Source organism: Dromaius novaehollandiae, chromosome 5 (assembly GCF_036370855.1).
Source record: "Dromaius novaehollandiae isolate bDroNov1 chromosome 5, bDroNov1.hap1, whole genome shotgun sequence".
Classification (NCBI taxonomy): Eukaryota; Metazoa; Chordata; class Aves; order Casuariiformes; family Dromaiidae; genus Dromaius; species Dromaius novaehollandiae.
The window spans coordinates 38,477,881-38,502,941 of record NC_088102.1 but is presented as its reverse complement, the minus strand read 5'-3'; the positions used below and the strand labels follow the sequence as shown (position 1 = coordinate 38,502,941).

The window sequence follows — 25,061 nt, the reverse complement described above, 5'->3', positions numbered from 1 at the left end:
GAGGAGGGAGAGCAGCAACAAAACGGAAAAGAAAGATCCATTATCCTTTAAGTTGGAACTCAGTAAAAGGGAAGTTGAAACCATCACTTCACCATGAGGTATTCTTTGGAGAGATAGTTATGTCTAGAGGAACTGAAGCTACACAAGTGAGTTTTGACAGATGACAGAAAACAAATCCAAAAAGGAGATGACAACTTACAGTAAGGCACAAGTGACAGCCACTGTTTGCAGACTCTCTTGCCCTCTAACCAGATGTAGCAAGATCATGCCATTTGCAGGAAAGGCAACTTCTTCCTTCTGAAGGAACCCAAATCACAGAGAAAGGTTACTTCTAATCTGCTTTTACTTGGCATTTCATTTTCCAGTTTCAGTTTCCCTTAGTGTAAAACTGTGGCAGTTTCATAGTACATACAGCAAGAAGAGTTTCCTGTAAGCATCTAGCCTGGCCTCTAGCAAACATAAGCTACAGTTTTTACTCTCTTCTTGTCCCCTGCACCCAAAGAACCTGGGTTAAAGATTGTTTCTATACAAATGATTTGTGTGGTCTTAAGCATTTCAAGCAATAGCTAATATACTAGCTTCCCAGATGAGCTGTCCCAAAGTTTAGTCACCCATACTGCTAAGAAACTACATGTTTTGAGGCTGAATCTTAACATTTCTTCTATAAGTCACTGAACACCCTTATAGCTTTCCCTGCACAACTGAAAGACACGGAATTGCCATATACCAATCCCAAGCCTAAAGACCTGTACACATTCTAACATTCTCACCAAACTGAAAAGGTTGAACTCCTGAAGCCTCACACTGAAAAGCCTTTCCACAACATGGATCATTTATTGTGGATCTTTTCTGAACTCTTCTTCCCAGTATTTTCATATCCTCCTCAAAGTCTGAGGATCAGATGAACACAAATTCCAATAGAAGTTAACCAGTCCTGGGTACAATAATAAACAGCATTCCTTATTTCTATTTGGCAATCCCCCACTACATCGTATCAGGTCCCATTAGGAGGCTCTCTGTCAGAGCTGATTAGCAATGACAGCTTCTGCTGAGGAAGTTTCAACTACTTTCCCACCACAGAATAATCTCTGAATCACTGTTTAAGACAGTTTCTTATGTTGTATGCACAAACTTGCATTCTTTCTTCTCACTTGCATTGCCTTTATTTGGCTGTAGTGGAGCTACACAGAAGTATGGGAAATCTTTAAAAAGGAGCTAAAAACCAGCCAGGGAGATAAATGGAATAACCTCTTAAGCCATGAAGATTTCCCATAAAATTTGTGTGCAAGGACGCTGTTGAGTCAAGAAGGGGAAAGCCTTCACTACCATTGCCCATATTGGGAATTGCCTCAGAAACTATCATGTAGACAGAGTTGATCTGGCACCATTGCATGGCATTATATTCACAAATGAAAATGAATCTTCAAAAAGACTTACTAATTGTTGCTTGCATTTAGAGGGTATCCTTTCATCCTAGCATCCGATCATTCTTTTACCTTACTGGCAGACACCTAAAAACTATTTTTTAAATGAACTAATTCTGACACTTTAGGCAATATACACACCATTTCATTAATTGTTTTTTAAATAAAAGCATTTACAGTCATTTTCAGTATAGATTGGAACTATTATTTTGTGGGAATGGAGTGTATCTCAGAAACTAAAATATAGTCATGAGGAGTGCAGCACAATGAAGTCTCACCAGGTCCACCTATGGTCCATCAGTCATCTGTGCGCAAAGGCCAAAGGACAAATATACTTTTAAAAAACTACAGTACATTATCTTTTATTTGTTTCCTTTTGCAACTTTGATTGCACAAGTATGAGAGTGTAAACAGCATGCTTCTCCCTTATTAGTGACCTGTCTCCTCCAAGATGTATTCAGAGATGCCAGAATCAGGTTCGCCAGCATCATCACTGACTAACTTCACAGACACTAGATTATCCTATCAGTGAGACTGCTAAGAGAACAGTCTGGAGAGACAGCAAAAGACCTTGTTTACGTATATACTCCCTCTTAACTGGCCAGGAAATAACTAAAAATAATATAACAAAAAAGCTTAGCATAAACACATGCACAAACATATATGCACATATTATACACAGAGTCTTAAGTCTAGAACCACAGGGAACCTGCAAGTGGGATCTATCCATAAAAGACAGTCAGAAAATTAGACCTATCTGACAGTTTTTGGCTGCAATTTTTTCAAGCATTTTTTGTCCACATGCATTAAAGGATAAGAAAAACGTAAGTGTTTAGACTGTCATTACTTAGAGTTTCTGACTCGGTCTCTGGCTCACAGGACATGCAATAAGATACAGAGTTTTCACTGCTGGGTCACTAGTTGAAATCTGGCCCAAGTCAAGAGACTGACTGACTCTAGGAGAAAGCATGTTTCACCTTTAGGTCCCTGGTTTGGATCCAGTACAGGTCAGTAGTGGCCAAATTGTCATTCCCATCAGACAGTTGTTTAATGTCCGACACAAAATGGATTTGCCAACTCAGTGCAGTATGTAACTGGACAGGCACCTACGTCACTAATGACCTTCACAACAGCTTCAGGAATTTGGTAAGAGACTAAGTGGCAGCCTGAAGTTCCATTCCGGTTGGTTTTGGAAGTGGAATCTGCATAGCAAAGCTGAAATACAACAGTAAGCCAGTAGAACAGCTTGTGCTACTACCACTTGTGTTGGATGGCCCATGGACAAGAGGAAAAAGACTATGGCTTGCCTAGCTCTCAGCTTGGTGCCTTACAGTAACACTAAAATCTGTGAAGAAGTACTGCCCTTTTTTTTTAAGCAAATATTTTCTTAACTCCAGATGCAAGCAGAAGGCGCAGCTGTTTGTGTTAATACCTTGAAATCACCAAAATACTTTTCCTCTAGCCTATATTAGGTGTTCGGAAAATGCTAATGTTGACCATGAGGTGGGATTTAAAATACTTTTTTGAAACACATCTTGGTTACATCTGGTTAGTTACAGTAAGATCATCACTGACGTCACAGTCAGTTACTTTTTCAAGGAATGTCAACATTTGAGGGCTATGACTTACTGGTAGTTTAATGTTATCCTGGGATTAGTATGAGAGGAGAAAACTGGGCTGTGAGTTATGAAGGGATGTGTACTGCAAGACATTTGGCAGTCCAGGGGCCTCATTAGGCCAAAACTTTGGGATGTCTTAGATCCGTATGTATGCCATTAATTACTTGTTGAGGCATACCAACATAAGTAGTTTTCTTCTGTTAAAAAAAAAAATTGCTCATTTCAAGATGAACAGAGTTATTAATATCTGTGGAGTTCGGATTTTGGGAAAAAGCTGAATCTCTTCAATTCTGTTCAAAACAATGTCATAGCAGCCAGAAGGCTCCAGAAGAGAAAATATTTTTCTCCTTCAGTCTTCAGGGAGGACTGTTCCTTTTTAAAATGTATCAAGCATTTACTAACCTGAGCTGACAGAAAAGATAATCTTCCCCAAACCATCTGTACATTTAACAGCAATAAAGTAGGTGAATTTATAATTAAGGAATTACAGATTAAGAGAGTAAGATCTCTGTCTTTCATAACGGCCCACAGTTAATAGATACCATTCATATTAGAGATCCATCAAAATGTGCAACCTTGTGTATAGGTTAATAATTAGGTGTAATAAATGTGTGCACAACGAAGAAGAGGATATATAGAAAAAGATGGTAAGAAAAGGCAAGGACAAAATACAGGAAAAAAAGTAGGATCAGAGGATAATTCAAGTTGAGGGTGATGTCAGGAGGTCTCTAGTCCAACCTTCTGCTGAAAGCAGGGACAACTGTGAGGTCAGACCAGTTGCTCAGGGCTCCAGTCAGGTTTTGAAAACCTCCAACAATGGAGACTGCACAGCCTCTCTGGGCAACTTGTAATGCTTCGGATGTAGAAGAAAAGAAAGAAAAATAGGGAGATGGACAAACGCAGAAAGAAATGCAAAAGAACTTGGAAGTGATATTAATGACTATCCTAGAACAAACACAAAAAGATAAGAACACAAAGTTCTTTTCAAAAGAATAAAAGTAGTATAGGAAAACATTTTTTAACACATCAATTTTATCTGGGAGCCTAATGTGAAGGGTCTGATTCTTAGAGGCCTCATTTTGTAAAAGAAAATACGATCCAAAACTGAAACAAAACATAAAAGAGATGCCTTCAAGCCATCTCAAGGCTGCAGAACCTGAGGCAACCAAAATCACCAGCTTCTTTCAAACATGTAGGCCAGACCAGTTGAGCAGCGTTTGCTATCACTCTGCTAAAATTTTGAGGATAAACAATGAACCACACTATTTTGTATACTGATCAGCTCTGTAGTTTCATCAGATAGGAAGCTGACTGAGAGCCCTCCAAGTAAACATATCTCCCATATGGCTGTTTTACTTCTTTCTTTTGCAGGGATTTTAGAGATAGCAGATGGCAGGAAAGCATGGCATGGGCATTTCTGGTGGCTAATGGGTTTAGTGGCTAATGGATTAAAAGATTCAGATAAACACTTTAAGCTTTGTTTGCTGGACTTTTTGTCCTGGTATAACCATCCTGATTCCCAAACCTGCCAGTATAAGGCATCTCTAAGAATATAACCAGAAACAGAGCAGAGGGAGGATGCTGTATTACTGTTTATTTTGTTCCCACTACATGGTCAAATGACTCAAAAGAAGATAAACAAAATGGATGACCATGACTATCATCATTTGTTTTTTTTTAGCTGAACAGTAACAGTAAGCTCAGGGCTATATAAAAGCTAAGAAAGGGAAGGCACAAGTCCCTGGCCTGAGGAGTTTGTACTGAACACTACCAGTCAGGGCACTGGAAGACTTGAGAAGACAAAGAGGTAAAAGGATTTCTCCTTTTGGGACCTGCTGCCTTTTTTTTACTGATATGAATTAGTATCTCTAGGCCTTGCATTTGCTTTATGAAGGGCCGGAGTGTCAACAAATGCACGATTGCCTCAATAATTCAATCAATACGGAATTGTGACCTTGGAAAAAACACTGGAAAGGCATCAGAAGAAGCAAAGGAGACAAATAAGTGATTTTCTTCTGAGTTTAACTATCTACAATAGCAGTGAGGGGACCGTCTAATTCTTTGGTCATCATTGTGCTCATTCTACAACAGGCAGCAAGCAGGAGTAGCATTAAAAAGATGAAAGGTACAGATTTAAAGTTTAAGACAAAGAACAATGTCAAAGTCAGCAAGATTTTTTTAGCATTCGAAGTAAGTAATCAGGTGATCACAGGAAGTCAACTCTGAGTGCCAGAACAGAGAAAGCCCCATAGAACTTGAAGGGCCAATGACGCAGTCTTTTCCAACCGAGTGCAAATAGGACATGTGATCTTACCAACACCCAGGACCACAACACTGTGAGGCTGCCAAAGAAGGAAACCACACTGCAAAGGGGAAGCAACAAATTCAGTTTTAAAAAGGTTGCAGGTTTAAACCAACTTTATCATAACCAGAAACACCTATTATGTTTTGAACAGTAACACATCAGTAGCAATTAAATTACTGAAGTCAGGCAGTAAGTTCTCAAAGATTTTCAATGGCATTATTGAGTTTAGTGATTGCTCAGCACTATATACAAGACTACCACTGGCAGGCAACCGTTAATCAGAACAATTAGAATATTGTTCCCCATTACCATGGGTACCTGTGTAAAGACAAGCACCGCATAATTTCATATGGAGCTAAGATGTAGGGCTGGCTGGAAAACAATTTTATTTTCATTTTGGTTCTTCAAGGTTGCAGCAAAAACAGGACCTTACAAAACAGTATTTTGGGGGTGGGAGGGATGAAAGAGAAAGAAAAAGAAACACTCAGGCAATAATCCATAAGTTATTTTGCATGGAATATCTTTATTTCCAATCAAGACCCTCAGCCCAGTTTCCTCTCGTCTTGGAGGTATTTATTTTATCAGACCAAACACATCTCCACAAAACATGTCACTTTTGATGAAACACATTTTCATCGAAACCACTGTTAAAAAAAATTTAGCACAATCAAGTAAGAAATATTTTATCATGTTAAAGTCTGCTGAAAATCCACAGCTTAACAGATGCTGCAAGTTGCATTTATTTATTTGTTTGAAATTCATCTGATTTAATACTCCGCCACACCAAAATACAGGTGAATTTCTGCCACCTTAAATATGATACAAAAGAAGAACAACAAAATTCTGGGCTGAAGCTACAGCAATCTCACAGTAGCTCTAAATCGCATGGGCTGCTACTGTGGGCCATTTGTCTTGCTCAAGATTACTGTTCACCCTTGTGGACCAAAAAAATACTTCTTTTTAACTTTTGGGAAAGACATCCCTGAGATATCCCTACCAGTAGGAAAGCCACAATTAGTTCATTAAAGTAAGTTTTCCAACTCCTTTACACTGACAGAATGGCACAGAAGTGATAGAGCCTCCTCTCACCCATAGGATTTTCCCATCTGGACGAAAGACATCTCATTTTAACAGCAGGTAGGATCACCTCAGGATGCATAGTAAATTCTAGGATGAGTAGCCTGCGCTGAGCTTTCTGCCTCTGTGACTCAAAGGCCGCTGGAGCCCTCTGGATCCAACTACCTCATTTCATGCTAGCACACGTGACCATAACACACCGTTGTCACAGCAGTGACTAAAAAGCAGATGTACCCCCAGGAAAAGGAGAGCTGGGCAGCTGTTGACCACAAGCCAAAACAGTGAACTCCAGAAACATAAAGCACTTGCCACATTGATCTCACGTTGTTTGGTGTTAGCTCATGCTAACCCAGAGAAAAAGAACTTGACCAAAGACATTGCTAGTTTGTTATTCTGGTTGAATAGTCAATAAAGCAAACTAGAGACTCTGAAGATCATCAGGTTCTGAATCTACTGTGAACTCTTTCTCCTGAGATTCAGATCAGGTCACTGAAGGGCCCTATATAGTTTGAAGGCACTGAATTTTATCCTAAATTTCACCTTCAGTCGTATTTTTCATTGCTGCTGAACCCTAACAGGAGCAGGTTTACTGACTTCTAAAGATCAAAAAATTTGCAGGCCTATCTTCTTAGTCACTTGTCCTTCAACAGGTAGCAGTTTTCTAACGGCAGCTTAAAAATGTTAATTAACTCTTAAACATGACAGCCACTGTTTCGACCCATAAAAGAAAGCATCAACATTATCAGTTTAAAGTTAAAAAGCCAAAGAGAACAGAAAGATAAAAGCAAGTTGGGTGGTGGGACTTCTGAAAGATCATTCGGCAGCAGATGTTGAGGATTAGACCCAACAATTCTATACTCGGGCATGTGTCCACTGCAGCTGAGATACGTGACTATAGGCCAAGGGCAGGCACAATGTCATATTTAATACCATAAACAAAAACAACAGCAAAAGACATGGCAGCTCAGGATTCAGCACAGACTAGCTTCTCAAACACACACCTAGAATTTCAGCTGTTCCTCTGCTGAAATTCATCCTGTCATTTCACCTCTTCAAGCATTACCTGAGCTTGGTAGCCGCAGGTTCCCACAGTCAGGCAATGCACATTTCAGCTTATTGCTACTCCTTCCTACTGATCTCTCAAAGTGGTCTGTATTGCCTGATTTATCTTACATAATAACACACATGGAAAAGCATTTCACATTTACTTAATAAGCAAGCCTACATCGGCGAGTAATTTGGCACAACAGGAAAGGATCAGCAGACCAAAACAGTTGGTGTTAACACTCCTACTGCTACACTGTATGTGCATCTGCTGTTCTATTTCAGAGTTGATTTGGTCTGGTTCCCTGGCAAAAACGTCCCCACCATAGCTAGGGTTGGAAATGTCCTAGAGGACCAGCCACTGGCTGAGAGCCTTCTGCCTCCATGATAGTTTTGAGCACATCTGGCTAGCATGGAGTGGAGCTTCTGTTTAACTTCCTATAAAAGATCTCTAGTAGTGCACACCAAAACCACTCTATAATGAACAAACATCCAGTAAGTGAAGACAACTGAGGACTTTCTTCAAAACCACACTACTGATCTGAATGAAAATACTAGCATAGATCCAGCCTAAGAGATAATTGAGGCACTGAATGAATCTTACTGGAGGGATCTTGTAGAATATGGGAACATATGCACCTATACTGCCAATGCGCTTGAGAAAACAGCAAACTCCTTTATAGTATATATTCCCAGAGTATCCTACAGCCAGAAGCTTCAACCATTTAAAATATAATTCTGGATTCACACTGGTTATCAAGAATTTTAATCAAGAACCATCCTGCATCATTTACAGTTCTCCTTTAGACCCAGCTGACAAAATCCAGCCCACTGGTTTGCTAAGCAAAACCAGCAACCAATAAGATTTGGTAAAAAGTTGGAAACCTAATATGTAAAAAAGGAATTAAAATTGAAAGATAAGCAAGGGGAGCAAAAAAATAGATGAAATCAAATATTATTTTAAGAGGAACACAAGAATTTATTTTGTATACACAACATCAAATTTATTGGATTTTTTTTCTTCAAAGCTACAGGGGCTTGGCTGTGGAAGCTTGAAATTGTTGTTCCATAACCTTTTGCTTTTAAATTAAACAAATGATCTCAGTTTTTGGAGCAGCTTTTGACTCCAGGGAAACTATGCCATTAAGAGAATGCCAGAAACATATTTAATTGATGCATGTCCCAAGAACTGCTCCAAAGAGTGCAGGCATACTACATATAGATTTCAGGGAAATTACTGAAAGGCCACAAAGCTGCAACAGAATGTGATATATGAAACACGGCATACAAAAGACTCAGTATCAAAAGGATAAATCGAGTTTGAGAGATATTAACCTGTTTACCTAAGAGGTACTATGAATCGGATATGGATCCATTGTGCACATTATCCTGGACAGATGCAGGCGACTTTGTGCTCCATTTTCTGACATATAATTGGTTTTCATGGTATGATCAATTTACAGATAGAAAATTTCAAAAAAAAAAAAAAAAAAATCATTTGGCAGGGGTGAGTACAGTAACCAGCCTATAACATAAGACTTTCTGACTATTTCCTTGAGCAGCACTGGGGATTACACACACCACAACTTGTGTCTTATTTTCAGCTGAATGCTCTCTATGCACCTGCCTGACAAAAAATCAGTGCAGCAACATCTCTAAACAAAAGACCCTATAAAGAGCGCTGAAACTCAGACTTGTACAGAATAAATTCAAGTTAATTTTATGCATTTTTTTTATCCAAATGATAAGTAAGTGTTGCATTTTTCTCTGCCATCTCTCCTTCCTGCCCTTATTGGCATTTTCCAGGATCCATTCACAAAAGAATAAGTAAAATGAATTATCCTTTCCAGTCAGGCTCCTCCCCTTGCCAGATTCATGCCGTGATGCTACAGTCCTACATTTATCTTCCATGACTGTAAATTATGAACTCACTGGCCTTGGATTATCAAGTCAGCTAGCTATTAAAATAAGATGTTATTATTTTATCTTTAAATATCTTGCTGGTAGTGAGTGCTTTTCAAAAATAGATTTTGAAATCTTTTTCTGTTGTTGCATATAAATTCGATTTAACATTGCAATAGAACAAAGCACAAAAAACAGATCTCTTATCAGGGCATCTTAATGTTGGCATTTTGTATGATAAAGGCTGTTTGCACGGCTTTATCTGGCTTCAAAGACAGTAATTTTGCAGATTACAGCAGCAACCACATGAGGCCACCTTCTATTTATTTCTCCATCAGCATCGCACATCTGTAACATTGTGCTCACACCTATAGGTATAGAATTACAATTTTATAAAACAGAGGAAAAGATCTAGCCCACCTCCACAAACACTGCCCTATATAACTTCTGATTACTTCAAACAGAACTTTCAATTGCTCGAGTGAAGAAAGCCAGGGTCCTCAATCCCTGAATTAAGGCAAGGAAAATTCAGGGTGAACTGTTTTGGAAAGGGAGACTTAGGAAAAGCCGCAAGACAGAAAGGCAATGGGGCAGAAGTGCCGGTGGCAGCTGGGTCGCACTCAGCAGCGGCAGCCGAGTCGCTATGCTGCACGGGAGCTGGGGCTGACGGCAGCCAACTGGTGAAGTCGGACAAAGAGGCGACTCCATGAAGAAAGGTTGAAGCAGCGTGGGAGGACTATGACCTTTTGATCTCTGAGATGTCCCTGATGTACCAAAGTGACATGTCAGATCTAATAGGTACATTTTCCAACTGGTGGTGGCAGGGGCCTACAAATTACTGTGGGATATGAAGGCATTTGTTGTGATGATCCTGGCCTCGATGGGGCATATCACCACTTCCCTAGCAGGACTATCTGACAGGCTAACCCTGCGACCCCCAAACTGGGGGTCGTAACCTCCAGCAGGGTCACAGCAGCACAGAGGAGGGTCACAAGCCTGACAGAGCTTCAATTGTTTATGTTGGTGTTTAGGATCACAAGCTCGGCTGGAGCGAGTTCACCACCAGAAACAGAGGCACAAACAGAAACAATTTGGGAACAGCTGGTCTAACAGATTTCACACTCTGGAACTTCTTCTTGATATTCAGCTTAAATGAGCTCATACTATTCCATTACATATCCATGTGCGAGTCTGAAACAACAGCTCCCCTGCCAGGTATCAAAATAGCTCAAATTACTCCCAAAGAATCATTGCTGCTTAGCATCTGCTTTGGCTTTTTCCTAACAAATTTTCCAATGTTAATAGTGGAATATCCATACTTGAGCCACTACCTTTTCTGCCCTTCCTTTGAAGAGATAATGTTTACCTAGGTAAGCACCAGCTCTTGCAGGAGTCTTCTGTAGGCTGCAGCTTGCCTGTGAGACTCGTGCAACAGTACGAAATTTTAGGAGAGTAGAAATTAGTAAAAACAAAGCCTTCCTCTAGGTAAGCTCCAGGCATTTCCTCTTTCTACCATTTCTTCATCCATCTTTCTGTATAGCACTATGATCACTTTGGTTGCTCTTCTCTAAGCGCGCCTCTATTTTTTTTTTTTTTTTTTTTGTATATTGCTATTATGAAAAGACAAGCAGAATCCAAATCAGATGAATTTTGCCCATGCATCCAAAATCTGCTCAAACTCAAGCTTGCCTTTTTTCACTAAATTAAGAGACCATATGCTATACACTGTGTTTTTATTATCATGATGTGTTTGGGTTTGAATCTAACCTTTTAGGAGCAGACTGTCACTGGTAAGAAGTTCATTCACATGCAAGAGCACCCAGCTTCAACCTCCAAAAAAAGCTAATGGGTTGTAAAACTTGCATCATTTAAGACAATAAATCATTATTACAATAATAAAGCAGGAAATACACACAAATTAAGCAGAAACACCACTACGCTCTTTTTACGATTAAGAGGACTCATCAATCACAGAGGCTGCCTGAGATTAACAAGGAGCCACTTTTTCAAACATCCTGCAGTAAATCCAGAGGAAATCCAGCTGGAACTGAAACTAGAACTTCGGCATCAGAGTTTGAAATCATTCTCCACTCTCCCTTCTTGGCCTCTCCTTCTGCGTAACACCCCCATCTAGGGCCACTCTTAAATGGTTCAAGATCTGCAATTGAGCCGTATGCTTCATGCAAGGCCACAAGCCAAATAGAGCTCCTCCACAGTGATGCTTTCCCATGTGTATGAATCATTCCAAGCCCTCCCAGTCCCACCAGAAGAGAGGTCCACTGCTGGTACTATACAACTCCAGTAACAGTTACTGAACAATGAGGATGCAATTTTATTTTTTGTTTTTCTCAGCCTCCGTTTGTCCGTGATTTAAGGATAAGCCAGTATGTTAAGAACAGCATCAGACAGAACTTCATTGGTCATTATGCCCAGGGACAAATGGTGTTTAGCTGTATCTTACCCTTGAATTCATTTTCACAACATAATTTGAAAGATCAAGTTAGTATAGAGCAGATTCACCAACAACTGGAGTATAGAATAGGGCTGCACAATGTGACTGGAGCCAGATCGTGTCTTGTGTTTCTGATGTAAGCCACCAATCTGCAGGACTAAGGTTAAAATGTAGTTCAGTCATTTTTATTCTGCACAGGATGGGGGGTGGGTGGGAAGGGAAAAGAGAAGGAGAAGGAGAAGGGATTACTGCCATTAAATAACTAGGTCTCTTCATGGTACTTGTATGGCATAACAAAAGCCTAAATTCCAATCTATATTAGAACACAGTTTCTATATTCAGCCACAGTGAAATATGAGTTAGTTTATCTTATTTTAAAACATTTTTAGGGTATAAAGAGATGACCAATTGCAGTCTTGTTACAATGCTTTACAGCTGTGCCCCATCAATGGAAACTCAGTGACTGATCCTTGTATGTTCTCAGTTTATCGCAATACAAAGGAAAAGAGGAATAAACTAGCGTGGGTAGCAGTGATTTCTGCAAACTCATTTTATTTTGCGTTGGAAAGTGCACCACATGCACTGAGTCTCACTCGGTCTCAGCAGAGGTAAGTTACTTAGCAGCAGAGAGGTGGTAACTCCTGAGCACCTGACTACGACTGCAAGCATTCCTGTTATCACACCTCTGATAATATAGATGAGTGATTCCCAGCACATGTACCTGAAGGGTTTTTGGATTACAAATTGTTGATTAATGATTATAAGTCATGTCACATCTTCAAAAAGAAACCACAACAAAGCAGTAAAACTTGGTATTCTATCATCACAGCAATTAGGAAATGGGGAATGGAGATTCTCTTAAACTGATACATAAAGGCCTTTGAATGCTCCTGCTGACAGTTTTCTACCCTTCCATAGTCTAGATCAAACGATCGTGCATATGTCATTCAGCTCAAAACTACTGTATACACGTACAGTCTCTGTAATACTGTTATACTGAGATCTATCTTTTGATTAAAAAGCCGTTAAAATTTGGCTGAATGTGACATGTCACTACTTCCCACTTGTTGAAATATAGCATCAAAATTAGTACAGGCTGACATAACCTCTATTATCATGAGATCTAACTGCTCCATACACCACCGCAGCCCTGCATCTGGTAGACACAATCACAATATCATTTCCCCTAATGGTTATATCATTTGTTCCAGGCCCTCTAATGATGGTGCGCTTCGTTGATGCATTCTCAACAGCCAGGAGGGTTTTCTTCCTTCCACTTTAATTTAAATTCAGGTGCAGACTGCACTATTGCTAGGAGTACAGAGTTACACAAGCACAGTCCAAGCACAAGCATAGAATCCTACTACTTTGAGCAGGCTCATTTTTCTCTCCAACACAAATTTGAGAGATTTATCAAGGTCTCCTCTTTTTTGGGTGTCCATCAGTTACCTATCCTGAAGTATATGTGCTACATATTATCCTGACACCTACAGGGCCAGAGAAGATTAGCTCTTGCCTCACCTTTCAGTATATGTGTTCAGTATACCTATAATCTTTTCCATGAAGGGTCTGAAGCTGGAGAAGTAACTCAGAAAGACAGAGAACAGACTGAAGGAACAAAAGGCTTCCCGCAGCATTGTTCAGATGGCTGGTAAAGGGGATCACAGGATGCATGTTGGGGGAGTCTCAAAGATTGCTGAGACAAGAAGTCCAGCAGCAAAATAAAGGATTAGGAAGAAGCCACCCGAGCTGTTCCATACAACTCACATGCACTGGAACCAAGGTACGCGATGAGCTGAGTAACTCTGTCAACTCCTACACCAAAGTCATAGATTCCAGGGGCTCAGACCTGGAGGCATAACCATGCTGGTTTATGGACTCATCAAGCTCTGCTACCCCAGCCTCAGAGGGTTACTGGTCTTGGGCCTGAGTGACAATCCATCAGATGGGAAGTGGCAATTCATACTGTAGGGTAAAAATAGAGGCAGTCTCACTACGATTCCTCGTATCAGCATGAGAGGAGAGGGCGAAAGATATATTTGAACATTTACTACCAAGTTAAGCTGTAATACAAACACAGAACTCCATTACCTTTTCAGGGATCTGCTTTAGTCTTCAGTGTTCACACATGCACCTCAGTTTCAGTTCAGTAATTTCCTCTTCAGTATGCACAGACACGGCTTAATTGTTGGAACTCACCTCCCAAATAATCTGGCAACAGCACTAGCATTATTTGTACGTGTTCCCTTTTTGCACAACTCAAATTCACCAACCCTTACAGGGTCTCACAGTGTAATGACCTTTTTTCCACTACACCAAATTGAAGAGACAGTCCTAGTTTTATAAATAGGCCTAGTAATCTCCATACAGATTATTCAATAATGACGATGATAAAAAAGATTTCTAGTTACTATTCCCAAATATTTGGGTCTCAGAAAATCAGAGTGGGTTCCTATGAAAAAGACAGGATATCAATTTATGAACTGTCCCATTTTAAAAACTACTATAATTAAATAACATTAGTGTTTCCCTGATCGAGGACAAACTATTTCCTCTATCGAGCAAAATGGTGCAAACCAGCCGGGAAAAGGTTTTACGGAGCATGCAGCTAAAATACCAAAGGCCTAGAACCTGTCAAAATGTTAGGATTTTTTCTAATATATTTAAATTCTTAATGTGCTGGAGCACTCCATTAGGACAAGCATTTTTCTGTACTGGCTGCAAAACTGCAAACAGGAAGTGTTTTAGAAACTTGTTTAGTAGCTGCTCTGTTCATAAGTTCACAGTTCCTGCAAAACAGGTATATTTGTATTCTTATAGAATATTCTTTTTAATTTTTATTAAGTCACCTGCAGGGCCAACCTTAAGCATGAGTGTATAAATAAACCAATCAATAAATAAATAAAAACAAAACAACCAACAACTTCTAATTTTTCAGGGCCCTGAGTGCTTTTATTAATTCCTTCAGTCATTTCTCTCGATTCAGCACCAGGACTCAAAAAAAAGGGACTTGAGCAGAAAAGGGTAATTAACTATAGAACTGATCTTACTCTGGGGCCAACAGCAGGTTAACACATTATTCTCCCCATAGGAATATCTTTAAATACAAAACACTAGTTGTGAAGAACAAACACATCCCCACATTAAAAACAGGGAAACTGAGGCTTGAAGAGTAAAGTGACTTGATCACAGTCTGACAAAAAACCAAAGGCAAAGCAATGCAGAGAAGCCAAGGATCCCAGCTCCAAATATTCCACCTTATTCCATAGACTAAAGCCCCTAGACTAAAAGCAGAAAAATTCGTCTGTGGGAGACGTTATGGTAGCTTAGTTTTCTTCAGTTTCCACAATACAAAAGCCTACTTCTGCTCAACAGCTTAAAAGAACTTAAGATCACAGCAACAAAGATGAAAAGGTCAGACCAAACTCATTGCTCACACCATGCATTAAAAATATACAATGCTATGACAAAGTCTGATGAACACAAATGGCAGAAGATTGAATGCTGGACTCCCCGGAGCTAGCAGAAGTTTACAGACAACATCAAACAAAATAATTCTGACTTTTCCAAACAAATATTTGAAAGTGTTAGCTAAGACTGAAGAAGCCTGAGATGATTTCTTTTCTTGCCTCATACTTCGTGCATGCTGGGAGGAGGTTTCTGTTGTTGTTCGTAACATCACGCTCCTGACCTTTTTCCAAGAAAGATGGGGTTTGTCTTTAATGTCTGCAAGAGGAAGCTTGAGCTTGCAGCTGGGAGATACATTAATATGATAGATGCTGGTGCACTAGAAGGGATCTCAGGTGGGTCATACTGCCCCAACTCTTTGCATCATAATACAATTTGCTTAATTTTGCTTAACCTTCAGCTTCCAAGACTAACACTTATGAAATACAAATTTCACTTTCCAGCTAACACTCAGCCACATCTGCTTAGAATTCACTTCTAGATCCTTTCTGTTAGGCAAAATCCAATCATGTGAACTTTGCAAAAACAACAAAAATAGTAGCCACAGCCACAGATAACTTCTTAAAAACTTCAATTAACAATCACACAAAATATTTTGTTGTGGATGCTTACACTCTATTTCTACTGTTTGCTTAGTCTAAGTAGTTTAAATTTATTTCTTTAATTATTACAGAGATTATTTTCATTGGGGTGAGGAGTACTTATGGAACAAGTGCAAGTACAAAGTGAAACAGCAGCACTTAAATCATGCTTCAGTCTACCCTCCAGGATGACAGGGCGCACAAGAAGGCTATGTAAGAATAGCATGGTCTTTTATAATAATTTCATGTCGCAGATGGATTTACTACACAAATGGCATTTTAAGCTAGCTAATTTAGAGGACTAGTTTTACACCAGATACATAAACCGAACTGGATAAGAACTGGCTCATATTATTTATAACTAAAGAAGCTCTTCACTAAGACCCAGTATGAACTCTTGTATGGCTGGTGCAAATCAACAGAGCAGGTAAAAATTAAACTGAGCTTGGTTCTTAGTGAAGTGTGCCTAAGAGTTCTAGAGTTGCAGAAAAACATTAGTCTTATTCAAGTCCTTCAGATGATAGTACTGGCAAGAAGTTAAAGAATGAATGCAAGGACCTCAACCATAGCTACATAGCTATAGTTGCATTCACTGCTGTAATTTGCAACAAACTAAACATTGATATTTTTCTGTCTGTCTTGAAGAAGAAATATGCACAGATCTGGGAATTTAGTGGAACATAGCCATTTGTTACAAGAAGTGCAAACTAGCAGTTCTTCCATCACTGCACAGGTGGTGGGGTGTTAGTGCTGCTTTTATAAAGCCTTTTATATTCTCATAAAAATCTAACATGTTTATAGGATGTAAGTTTTTGTGTGCTAGATCATAATTTTGCAGGAGATAAACTTTGAGCCTGAAACAGCTTGACAATGTCCTTTCAGCTTGTTGATAAGATTAACCCACTGTCACACAACAAATGAACAGCTTCCTTGGTTTCTTGCCTAACCTAACACATAACCTAAGCAATTGCCTTTGAAAGCACAATCAGAAACAAAAATAAAAGCCATTGTAACATTCTATTTCTTTCTAATAAGACATTCAGTCTGAAAATATCATTTCTGTCTCTGCCTAAAAAGAGATTATCCTTTTAGCAAACCATTTACAGTGACAAGACTCTGATTTCAGATGATTAAAACAACATATTAGACATATACAAACCAAGAAATCTCAGTTGCTTATAGGACTAATAATGTGTTATGGGTCCTTTCATATCTAGGTCATTGGTTCAAATTCAGCTTAAGATGGTGATGAGTGAAAAGGAAGAGTGAGGTAAGAACCTAGTCATGAATCTGGCTTCTATTCCTGACTCTGGAACATACTTACTTTGTGCACTTCCCTATGGATTCCACATTTGTAAAATAGGAGTAAATTTGTTGAGTATTACACTAACACTGGAAGACTACTTCATGAAGCATTCTTAAAGTAACCCAAGATCCTCAGAAGATAAAAGATCACTACTTTCAGACTGATCAATAGCTAATATGAAATCAATTAAGGGGGGTTTTCTCAGGGGAGGTCAACATCCCCCATGTAAAAAAACACTGGCCGCACTTCTATTTTTTGATAGCAACATAAACAGGGAAATGAAGTGTTGAATGGGCCTGAAATTCCTCTTTTTGTCAGAAGTGGACAACTCAGCACTGGCAGGGCACCTTGAGGGCCTTCCATGGGGAACTAGGAAGAAGTACCCAGAGTCCAGCCTCTGTGGGGTGAGAGCCAGCTCGGGTGGGGGAAGATGTGGGGAGCGGATGTGGGGCTGTGCTGGTGGGGAGAAGTGAGTGAGGGGGGAATTGAGAGGTTTGGAACAGAGGAAGAGCAGAAGAATCAGAATGGGGGGAGGATTTGGGATGTGGCTAGAAATAATGAGAGACTGATGGGGGAAGTGAGGGAGGGAGAAAATAGCAGAATCAGGGAGGGACAGAATGAGGTTAACCTTTACAGAGAAGATATACCAGGTAATGAAGAAAAACACAGAAACACATCCAGAACATGTGAATCCTGAATTAATTCCTTGTGGTCATGCTCATCTGCCCTTGCGATCAAGGTAAGTGACTTGTGGCTGGGCCACTGACTTCCAGCAGCCTTAAGGAGGGCAAGAGCCTTTGCAATCCAAAGGCTTAGCGCAGAGCAAGTACAACATCCCCTGGGCAGAGACTGAGTGATGAACAGTGGAAAGCCAGGGTGAGGAATAGTGTGGAAAGCTGAAAGAGATAATGCCCTCTGGGCCCGGGACCCCACTTCCTCACCCTCCCTTTCAGCTCAGTGATGGCCCTTCCCAGAAGACAGGCACGGATGGGAAGCGGTCATAGGGCGGAAGTGAATCTTTGATGTCCTTCGGTGGGGCTTTCATCCAATAAAGTCACACTGAAAGTGATGGTAAAGGGGAATAGTTACCTTGTGAACCTATTTAAACATAACCCTAACCCAAAACATAAGCCTAACCTTGGAATCAGCGAAGCCTTAACCAAGGACCCCATACACAGCCATAGAAAACATCGGAGGACAATTTTTGTGAAGCATGGCTCTTCCTTTCAGACACCATTGCAGACTGATTCTAGCTCTACTTCTAAGCTCTGTCCCTCTCCTAATACTAACCATAAGACTATATGTCACCTTTGGCTGAGCATAAGCAAAGGACCCACATCCATGGGAGAAAGGAAAAAGTTGTCAAAAGACAAATTCTCATGCATCCTATGCCTTCTTTGGTAGGCCCTTCACAGCCCCACTCCATTTGGAACTCAAGGCTTCATCTCTCTCCCTATGCTAGTCCTTCTCCTATAACTCAACACTGGCTGCTCCTTCCATGGCCGAGAGTAAAAGATTGTCAGAGGACGACAGTTTTTGCAGCCCAACATTTCCCTTGGAGGCCATTTCAGTTGCACTCCAACCACAGCTCTGCATTTTGTCACTCTCTGAAATCCAGCCCTAACCCTATCCTAGTTAGGGCTGACTCTAGGCAAAAATGCCCATGCATGGCCCAGAGAGAAACCTTCTTAGAGAATGCTTCCTTTTACAGCCCAGGACTTTTTTTTAGAAGCCCACTGGCAGCCCCACTCTTGCTGGACCTCGATGCATTGTCTCTCTCCCAAAACCTACGCATAACACCCTGCCAATAACCCTATCCTTTACCCTAACCCTCAAAACAGGTTTTGGCTGAGCCATCACCACAGGACTACCCATCCATGGGCCCAGAGGAAGAAGGTGACAGAGGAGAATTTTCCAGGCATCCTGGGCCTGCTTTTCGCAGCCCCTTTGCAGCCCCACTCCCACTGCATCTCTGGAGAAGGTCTCTTTCCTTACCCTTACCCTCAGATCACAGGCTGCCTTTGCCTCTTCCTTAGCCAAGGATGCCCATGAGTGGTCCAGCAGAAAAGGCTGTCAGAGGACAATTGTTTTTGCAGCCCACCACCTCCCTTGGCTTCTTGCCATAACTAAGACTTTAGCATGGCTTTGTCTTGGCTAGGGCTTTGAGCAGTGGAGTCTCCTTGGTGCGGCTGGTAGCGAGTGCCATTCTAGGGCTGGGGTGTGTGATGTGGTAGCTTGAGGACAGACTCTGATAGCAAAGGGGCTGTCCAGGTATTCTGGCAGCAGGGCTGTCCTTAGTCCCTACAATATATAGCAGCTCAGGACATTTCCCCAACACTGTCAATCCCTGATATGGGCTCTCTGTGATGCTCCCAGCACAGGTTAAAACTGAAGCAAATTGTAAATCCAGAAGCAGCTGTATGATGGATGCAAGAAAAAGGAAGAGAAAACCAGATAGAGTGGAGATTCATTCTGTTCTCCCAGTATATGACACAGCGTGCAAATGACACATCTGTCAGTATTCGTGGACAGAAGCAGGAAGGAAGGCAGAGAAGGAAAGAAGTTTATCATCCCTGCAATCCTTTACTAAATCTGCCCTTAAATTACTAAAGGAGCTTGCATTGCTGCTATTTATACTGTTCTTGTTCTGAAGCTAAACAAAGGCTTCCATTTTCAACAGGTGTCATTCTGGCACACTTCACAACTTCAGATATTTAATTAAAAACAAAGAATGAGAGAAAGAAGCTTATCGTCATACGTTTGGGCCTATGCATGAATTGAACTCTATATAACAAGCTTCTCTGCATCTATACCTGACTGAGGGTACTCTGACTATTCTTTGCAATTGGGAAAGCTGAAATTACTATGTTACATTGCAAAACTTGATTCAGAATTAACTGTTTTTCTTAGCGACGTTAGTCCTCATTTTACCACCCATGTGTAACGCTTGTCTCTAATTCTGCACAAAGTTCATTACTCTGAGACCAGTACAGAAACAGAGAAACATGAAGATGTAAAGTACAGCATCACACAGCAGCTCAGATTACATTCAAGCAGTATTGAAAGCGGCAGTTTGAGGCACTGCATGTGAAAACTGAGTGGCATAATGCAAGGGACCGGGGTGAACATTTGCTCTCTCTTTCATTTGTGGCCAGTTGCTTTTCTATGGCATTACTGATAATCATCAGATCAGATGAAACCCGTGGCCTAGCCTGTGTATTAACTCTAGCAGTAGCTCCAGGAGACAGATAAAAAATAATGCTCTAAATGAATGTGAATGAAAGAACAATGCTGAGGAACATATTATAGAACTGAACTTGGCTTGGAAATTCATTCCCAGTCCTTAGGAAGTATCAGTACCTTTCAGTTAATGCTCTCTCTCTCTCTCTCTTTTTTTTTTAATAAATTTTCGAAGAAATTGATAAATCACTTTGTTCCGTGGCCACATTTTATGTTAGGCTTGATAACCCCACCCTCTCAGGCCCCTGTGTATCAGCAGGAGACCGCAAGTTACAATGTGGATTTGTGTCAGTGTAGAGTTTCAGCTCTGACAGAAGGGATCTCTTACCTTCAGACAGGGACAAATCATCAGCTGGAGACACCAGGTCTGCCTGGATCGCAGGGCCATTGCTCAGCCGTGTGGTAATTTGATTCGTCAAGATAACCTGCAAACAGACAGGGAGAGGGGAGGGGGAATGAATTTTTACAGCTACGGGCAGGTAGGCAGCAGCTCGGATGAGGAGCGGTACACAAGCAAACGCCCCCCTCGCCTTCGGCAAGTTCCGCACAGAAAATTCTGAACTACCCACAGCAACTAAAAGAAATATTGCAAACAGTGCAGAAAAGGGATATCGCGAGAAAGATGAAATCTAAAACAACATGCAGACAGACACGATCGCCTACAACAAAACTACCCTTTTGAAGAACTTCATTCTTAGATGACCAATTTGATGTTCCTTAAAAAAGCATCGTTTTCTTCACAGCCAGAGAATAATATTTTGAGAATTTCCTCGTTACTTAATTGGTCAAGGGACTGATTTTAAGTAAAATGAAAATTTTAGAATTCTCGAGGCAAATAGGAAATCTCTTCTCCTAGTTATTTCCATGCAGCTTATATTCTTCCGCCCTTTAGCTCGAATACAGTGCCATGAAGAAAGGTGCTGTGGTGATATTTCCCCACTGATCTGAAGCACAAAGTACTAAGTTTCAGAGGACTATCTGTACACAAGAGGCTTTTTCAGTGTTTTCCAGAATCAGGAAATTCTGATGAACAACCCATACAGAGCTATGAAAACATTTCCGTCTCCTCTGATGGCATGAACTATTAGGGGTCTCTTAGACCTTTGAATATATACTTTTTTTCTAAGAACAGAAAGCATTAAGGCAAGGACTGTCAACTGCATAGTGAGAAGAGTGTAAGCATAAACACAATTATCTCATAAGGTTTCGGATCTGTAAGCAGTTGCAGTTTCTGCAACTACAATTGCTCTCTACTTAAAGAGACTGAAAAGAGCTTCAGGCATTTTTTTTTCTTTTAAAGAACCAAAGTGATCCTAATTTTTGCACTGAGAAAAGACTCCACTCCATACATTCTCTCTTTGAAATTAATGGCCTATTTTCAGCTGTATCTTACACAGCAGAGGAAGGAGAGGAATGGGGAAGGAAATCTTACATGCTGCTCCTTGGATGTGGTTTCATGATGCTGCTGGGACAAATTAACAACTTGCCACTGCTAAAAGGAAGAGAAATTTCCCCCCTCTTTCCTCCACTGCTCCTCCATCCCTCTGACCATGGCTGCTTCTTGCTTTCTAACACTAAGTTGTATGATATGACATACTCTCCATTTTGTTTTTCTAATTCAAGATCCCACATAACCTTTATCAGATCATGGGAACATAACCACAATGGTGGCACGGCAGGGCCATTAGGTCTTCTCGAGGCAGCATGACAAAAGCTACCAATAGTGCGATGCAATCTGCAGCCTTCACCAAGAGCACAGTTCTTCCTCCCCACTCAAGTCAGCCTATGCATCTCTGTTTGCAAACCGGCTTGGTGGTCCACTGGGGTTCAGAGTTGTGTCTGATGGCTTTATGGACTGTATCAATCAGGACTAATTTGAAAAGCTTGTAAGTCAAATCTTCATCTACCCAATAGGAGTTCAAGTCCCTCAGAGTCTCATAATGATGTCCAGCATGCTCTTCTGTTACACACTGCAAGCTCTAGGCAAACTTCAGCTGGTTTCAACACCATCTTGCCCAGGTTAACCACAGGGTTGCGCCTTTGGGACTGGGCATTTATGACCACCACAACAAACACAGACCTGGCAGATAACATAACCTTGTTTAGCCTTACACCTAAGGTAAGGTGCTTAAACTACAACTTGCAATACTGCCAACAGCAAACACACCAGAAACATATCACACCCATCTGCTTCTTCCTCCAGAGCTGCTGGATGTACCTATAAGCACCCAAAACCAGAAAGGGAAAGGCCTGGCACTCACTATCCTTTGCAGCCACTGCTGGCTCTCTTCTTCATCAGATTGCAAGGTAAGAAAAATCATTTAGTAACAATGAAAAAAAAAGTCACATTCTTTTCCTCCCTCTTGCCAGGTTATCTTCCATTTTAGTGAGTTGAACTGTCTTGCTTTGTGATAGCATGAATATCAGAACTAGTTCAAGGCAAATGAAAGGAACAAGCAGACAACGATGGGGAGGGATAAGGAAAGGGAAGCGAGATCTTTCCTTTTCAGCAACTCCTAGTTATTAGCTAGTTTACACTACATCACAAAACCAACAGCCCCATTTTTCCTTAGAGGCTATTCTGGCAGCCAGGCGTAAGATACAGCAGCAATCTGGCCACAACACTGAAACTCTCCCTCCATCAGGTATTAAAAATGTGCTGAAACAGAACAAACACACACACTTACACACACACACTCTGGTGGGGTATGGAGTTTTCATGGGCACAAATTTGCAATGATCACATTATTCACAAGTGTCAAAAGCTCTGTAAGCAATGCACTCATCCCAAAGCTGCGCCAAGATGAGCTTTGTACTGTGCCATTATGTATTTTTTTATGCCCTATATTTTAAAGAAAAGCTACTGTATTTATGGATATTTTTAAAAAAGAAAAAAAGACCTAAACTCACTGTACTTCATACTGCTCACCTTTCAAAGCAAACTAATTCTACAGGCTTCAAAAACAAGAATATGACGACTACTTTTTTATCTTTCACATTTTTTGGCCTCCTCTTTAACCAGGAACTCCATGGCACCGTTAGCTGTAGGACTGTAAATGTTCTTCACCCTTGACATTAAATTTAAGCAATGCCTCTGAATTTTGACTTCAGTTTCTGATGAGCCCTTCAGGAATCATTCAGTATTAACAATATCCTAGACACCTTGTTATACTGTTTAAAAAGTGACTGTAAAAACAGTCTTACCCAGCAAATCCTCCTCTCTGGCTCTTTCTGAGGATGGGAATTAAGTGTTTCCTTAGTTCCATGACTTCAGTGGTAGTTAAACACTTGCTTAAATACATGTTTAAATACTATCTTCAATCAGTACACTTCCTCTGAAAAGAGGCCACATGTACGTACAGAGTGCTTATTTTGGAATAAACTGAAAATTATTCTTTATTTCTGCAAGCCTGCAGAGCCAGAGAGATTTAGTCCTCCCTTAAGTAAAAATCAAGAGGTGGTTAGCTAAGAACTAAATGCAGTGTCAAATTCCCTGTCACACTTCTGCAGTCTCATTTACAGCAGAATTCTTCCATCAGGTAGAGTTGGGCATTCCTATCGTCATCAATCAATATTAATTTTGTTGTGCACCTACCAGAAGACAGTTTGAATCTCACTCTGAAGGTGTGTAGGGTGCTCTGAACTCTCACTGGATCAAACCGAAGCTATGTGTTGCTAACAAAATGAAAAAAACAGTCCCTTCCTCAATTCCTGCTCCAAAGAAAAAAAGTCAAGGCATATATATTTAGAAAACTCTTCTGAATACATACATCTTCAAATAAAGGCTCAAAACTCCAGTCACATACCCTTACTGGAAATAGCTAAGATTTCTTCCATTTTTCAAGAGTAAAACTTTGGACAAGATCATTTTGATGGTGAAGAGTAGCATCCAAACAAGGCCCTATATCTTTAGCAGTCCCCTATAGTACAGACATTCATTTTGATGACCTGAATGTTGATCCCACTTGATTCCAGCGTCACAGCTACAGAATATATTAACTTTTCCCTAAAGTCTCTTTCACCAAACTGAAAGATGTACTCAGCTCCGTTCCTTTACCCTTTGAAACGGTTCAACATGTTCAGAGAGTTGCAAACAGATGTGTGAGAGAATTGTTAAGCCCACGGTGATAGGGAAACAACATGCAGGTAGACAAAGGAGATATGGAGTGAAACAGCTGTGTGGCTTTCTGCAAGTAATCACATCTGTGCGTGGAGAGAAGCAGTTGAGTCTCACATTTTACTTCAGACGTGTGCGCACAGAATCTAATGCTAGTTCTGATCGTAGCAGTCTGATAGCTTACAGATCACCAATGTCATATAGAAGGTTGGGATATTCCCGTGGTAGATGCCACACTTGAAAGAAAATACCTCTCATTGCTAAATACTGCCTGGAAACACGCAGGGGTCACAAGTCCAAGCAGATTTAATAGAAAGATTGCCTTGCACTGAATCAGCAACAGCACTTCCTCAACTTTTCCTTGGAGATCTGCCATTAAAGTGCAGATCAGATTTATCCTGTCTAGTACATGAGACGTGCCAAGTTCACAGACTAAGTAGGTAAGGAGAAGTCTCTGCTGTGATTACTTTTGACAGATACTGGACATCAGTACGAGCCAAGTGTAGCTTCCACTTAAGATGATCGA

General features: G+C 40.6%; 1 protein-coding gene across 15 annotated transcripts in view; it reads right to left on the bottom strand.

Annotated features, from left to right (window-relative positions):
- RAD51B (RAD51 paralog B) overlaps positions 1–25,061 on the bottom strand; it is a 411,492-nt gene that overhangs the window by 205,821 nt on the left and 180,610 nt on the right. For all 15 annotated transcript variants that reach the window (XR_010389391.1, XR_010389390.1, XM_026095719.2 and 12 more), the window contains one exon: positions 20,747–20,843. Coding sequence is in view for 13 of the 15 variants with exons in the window: in XM_026095719.2 (XP_025951504.1) it covers positions 20,747–20,843 (97 nt within the window). In the remaining 2 variants the exon portion in view is untranslated. The remainder of the gene's footprint in view (positions 1–20,746; positions 20,844–25,061) is intronic.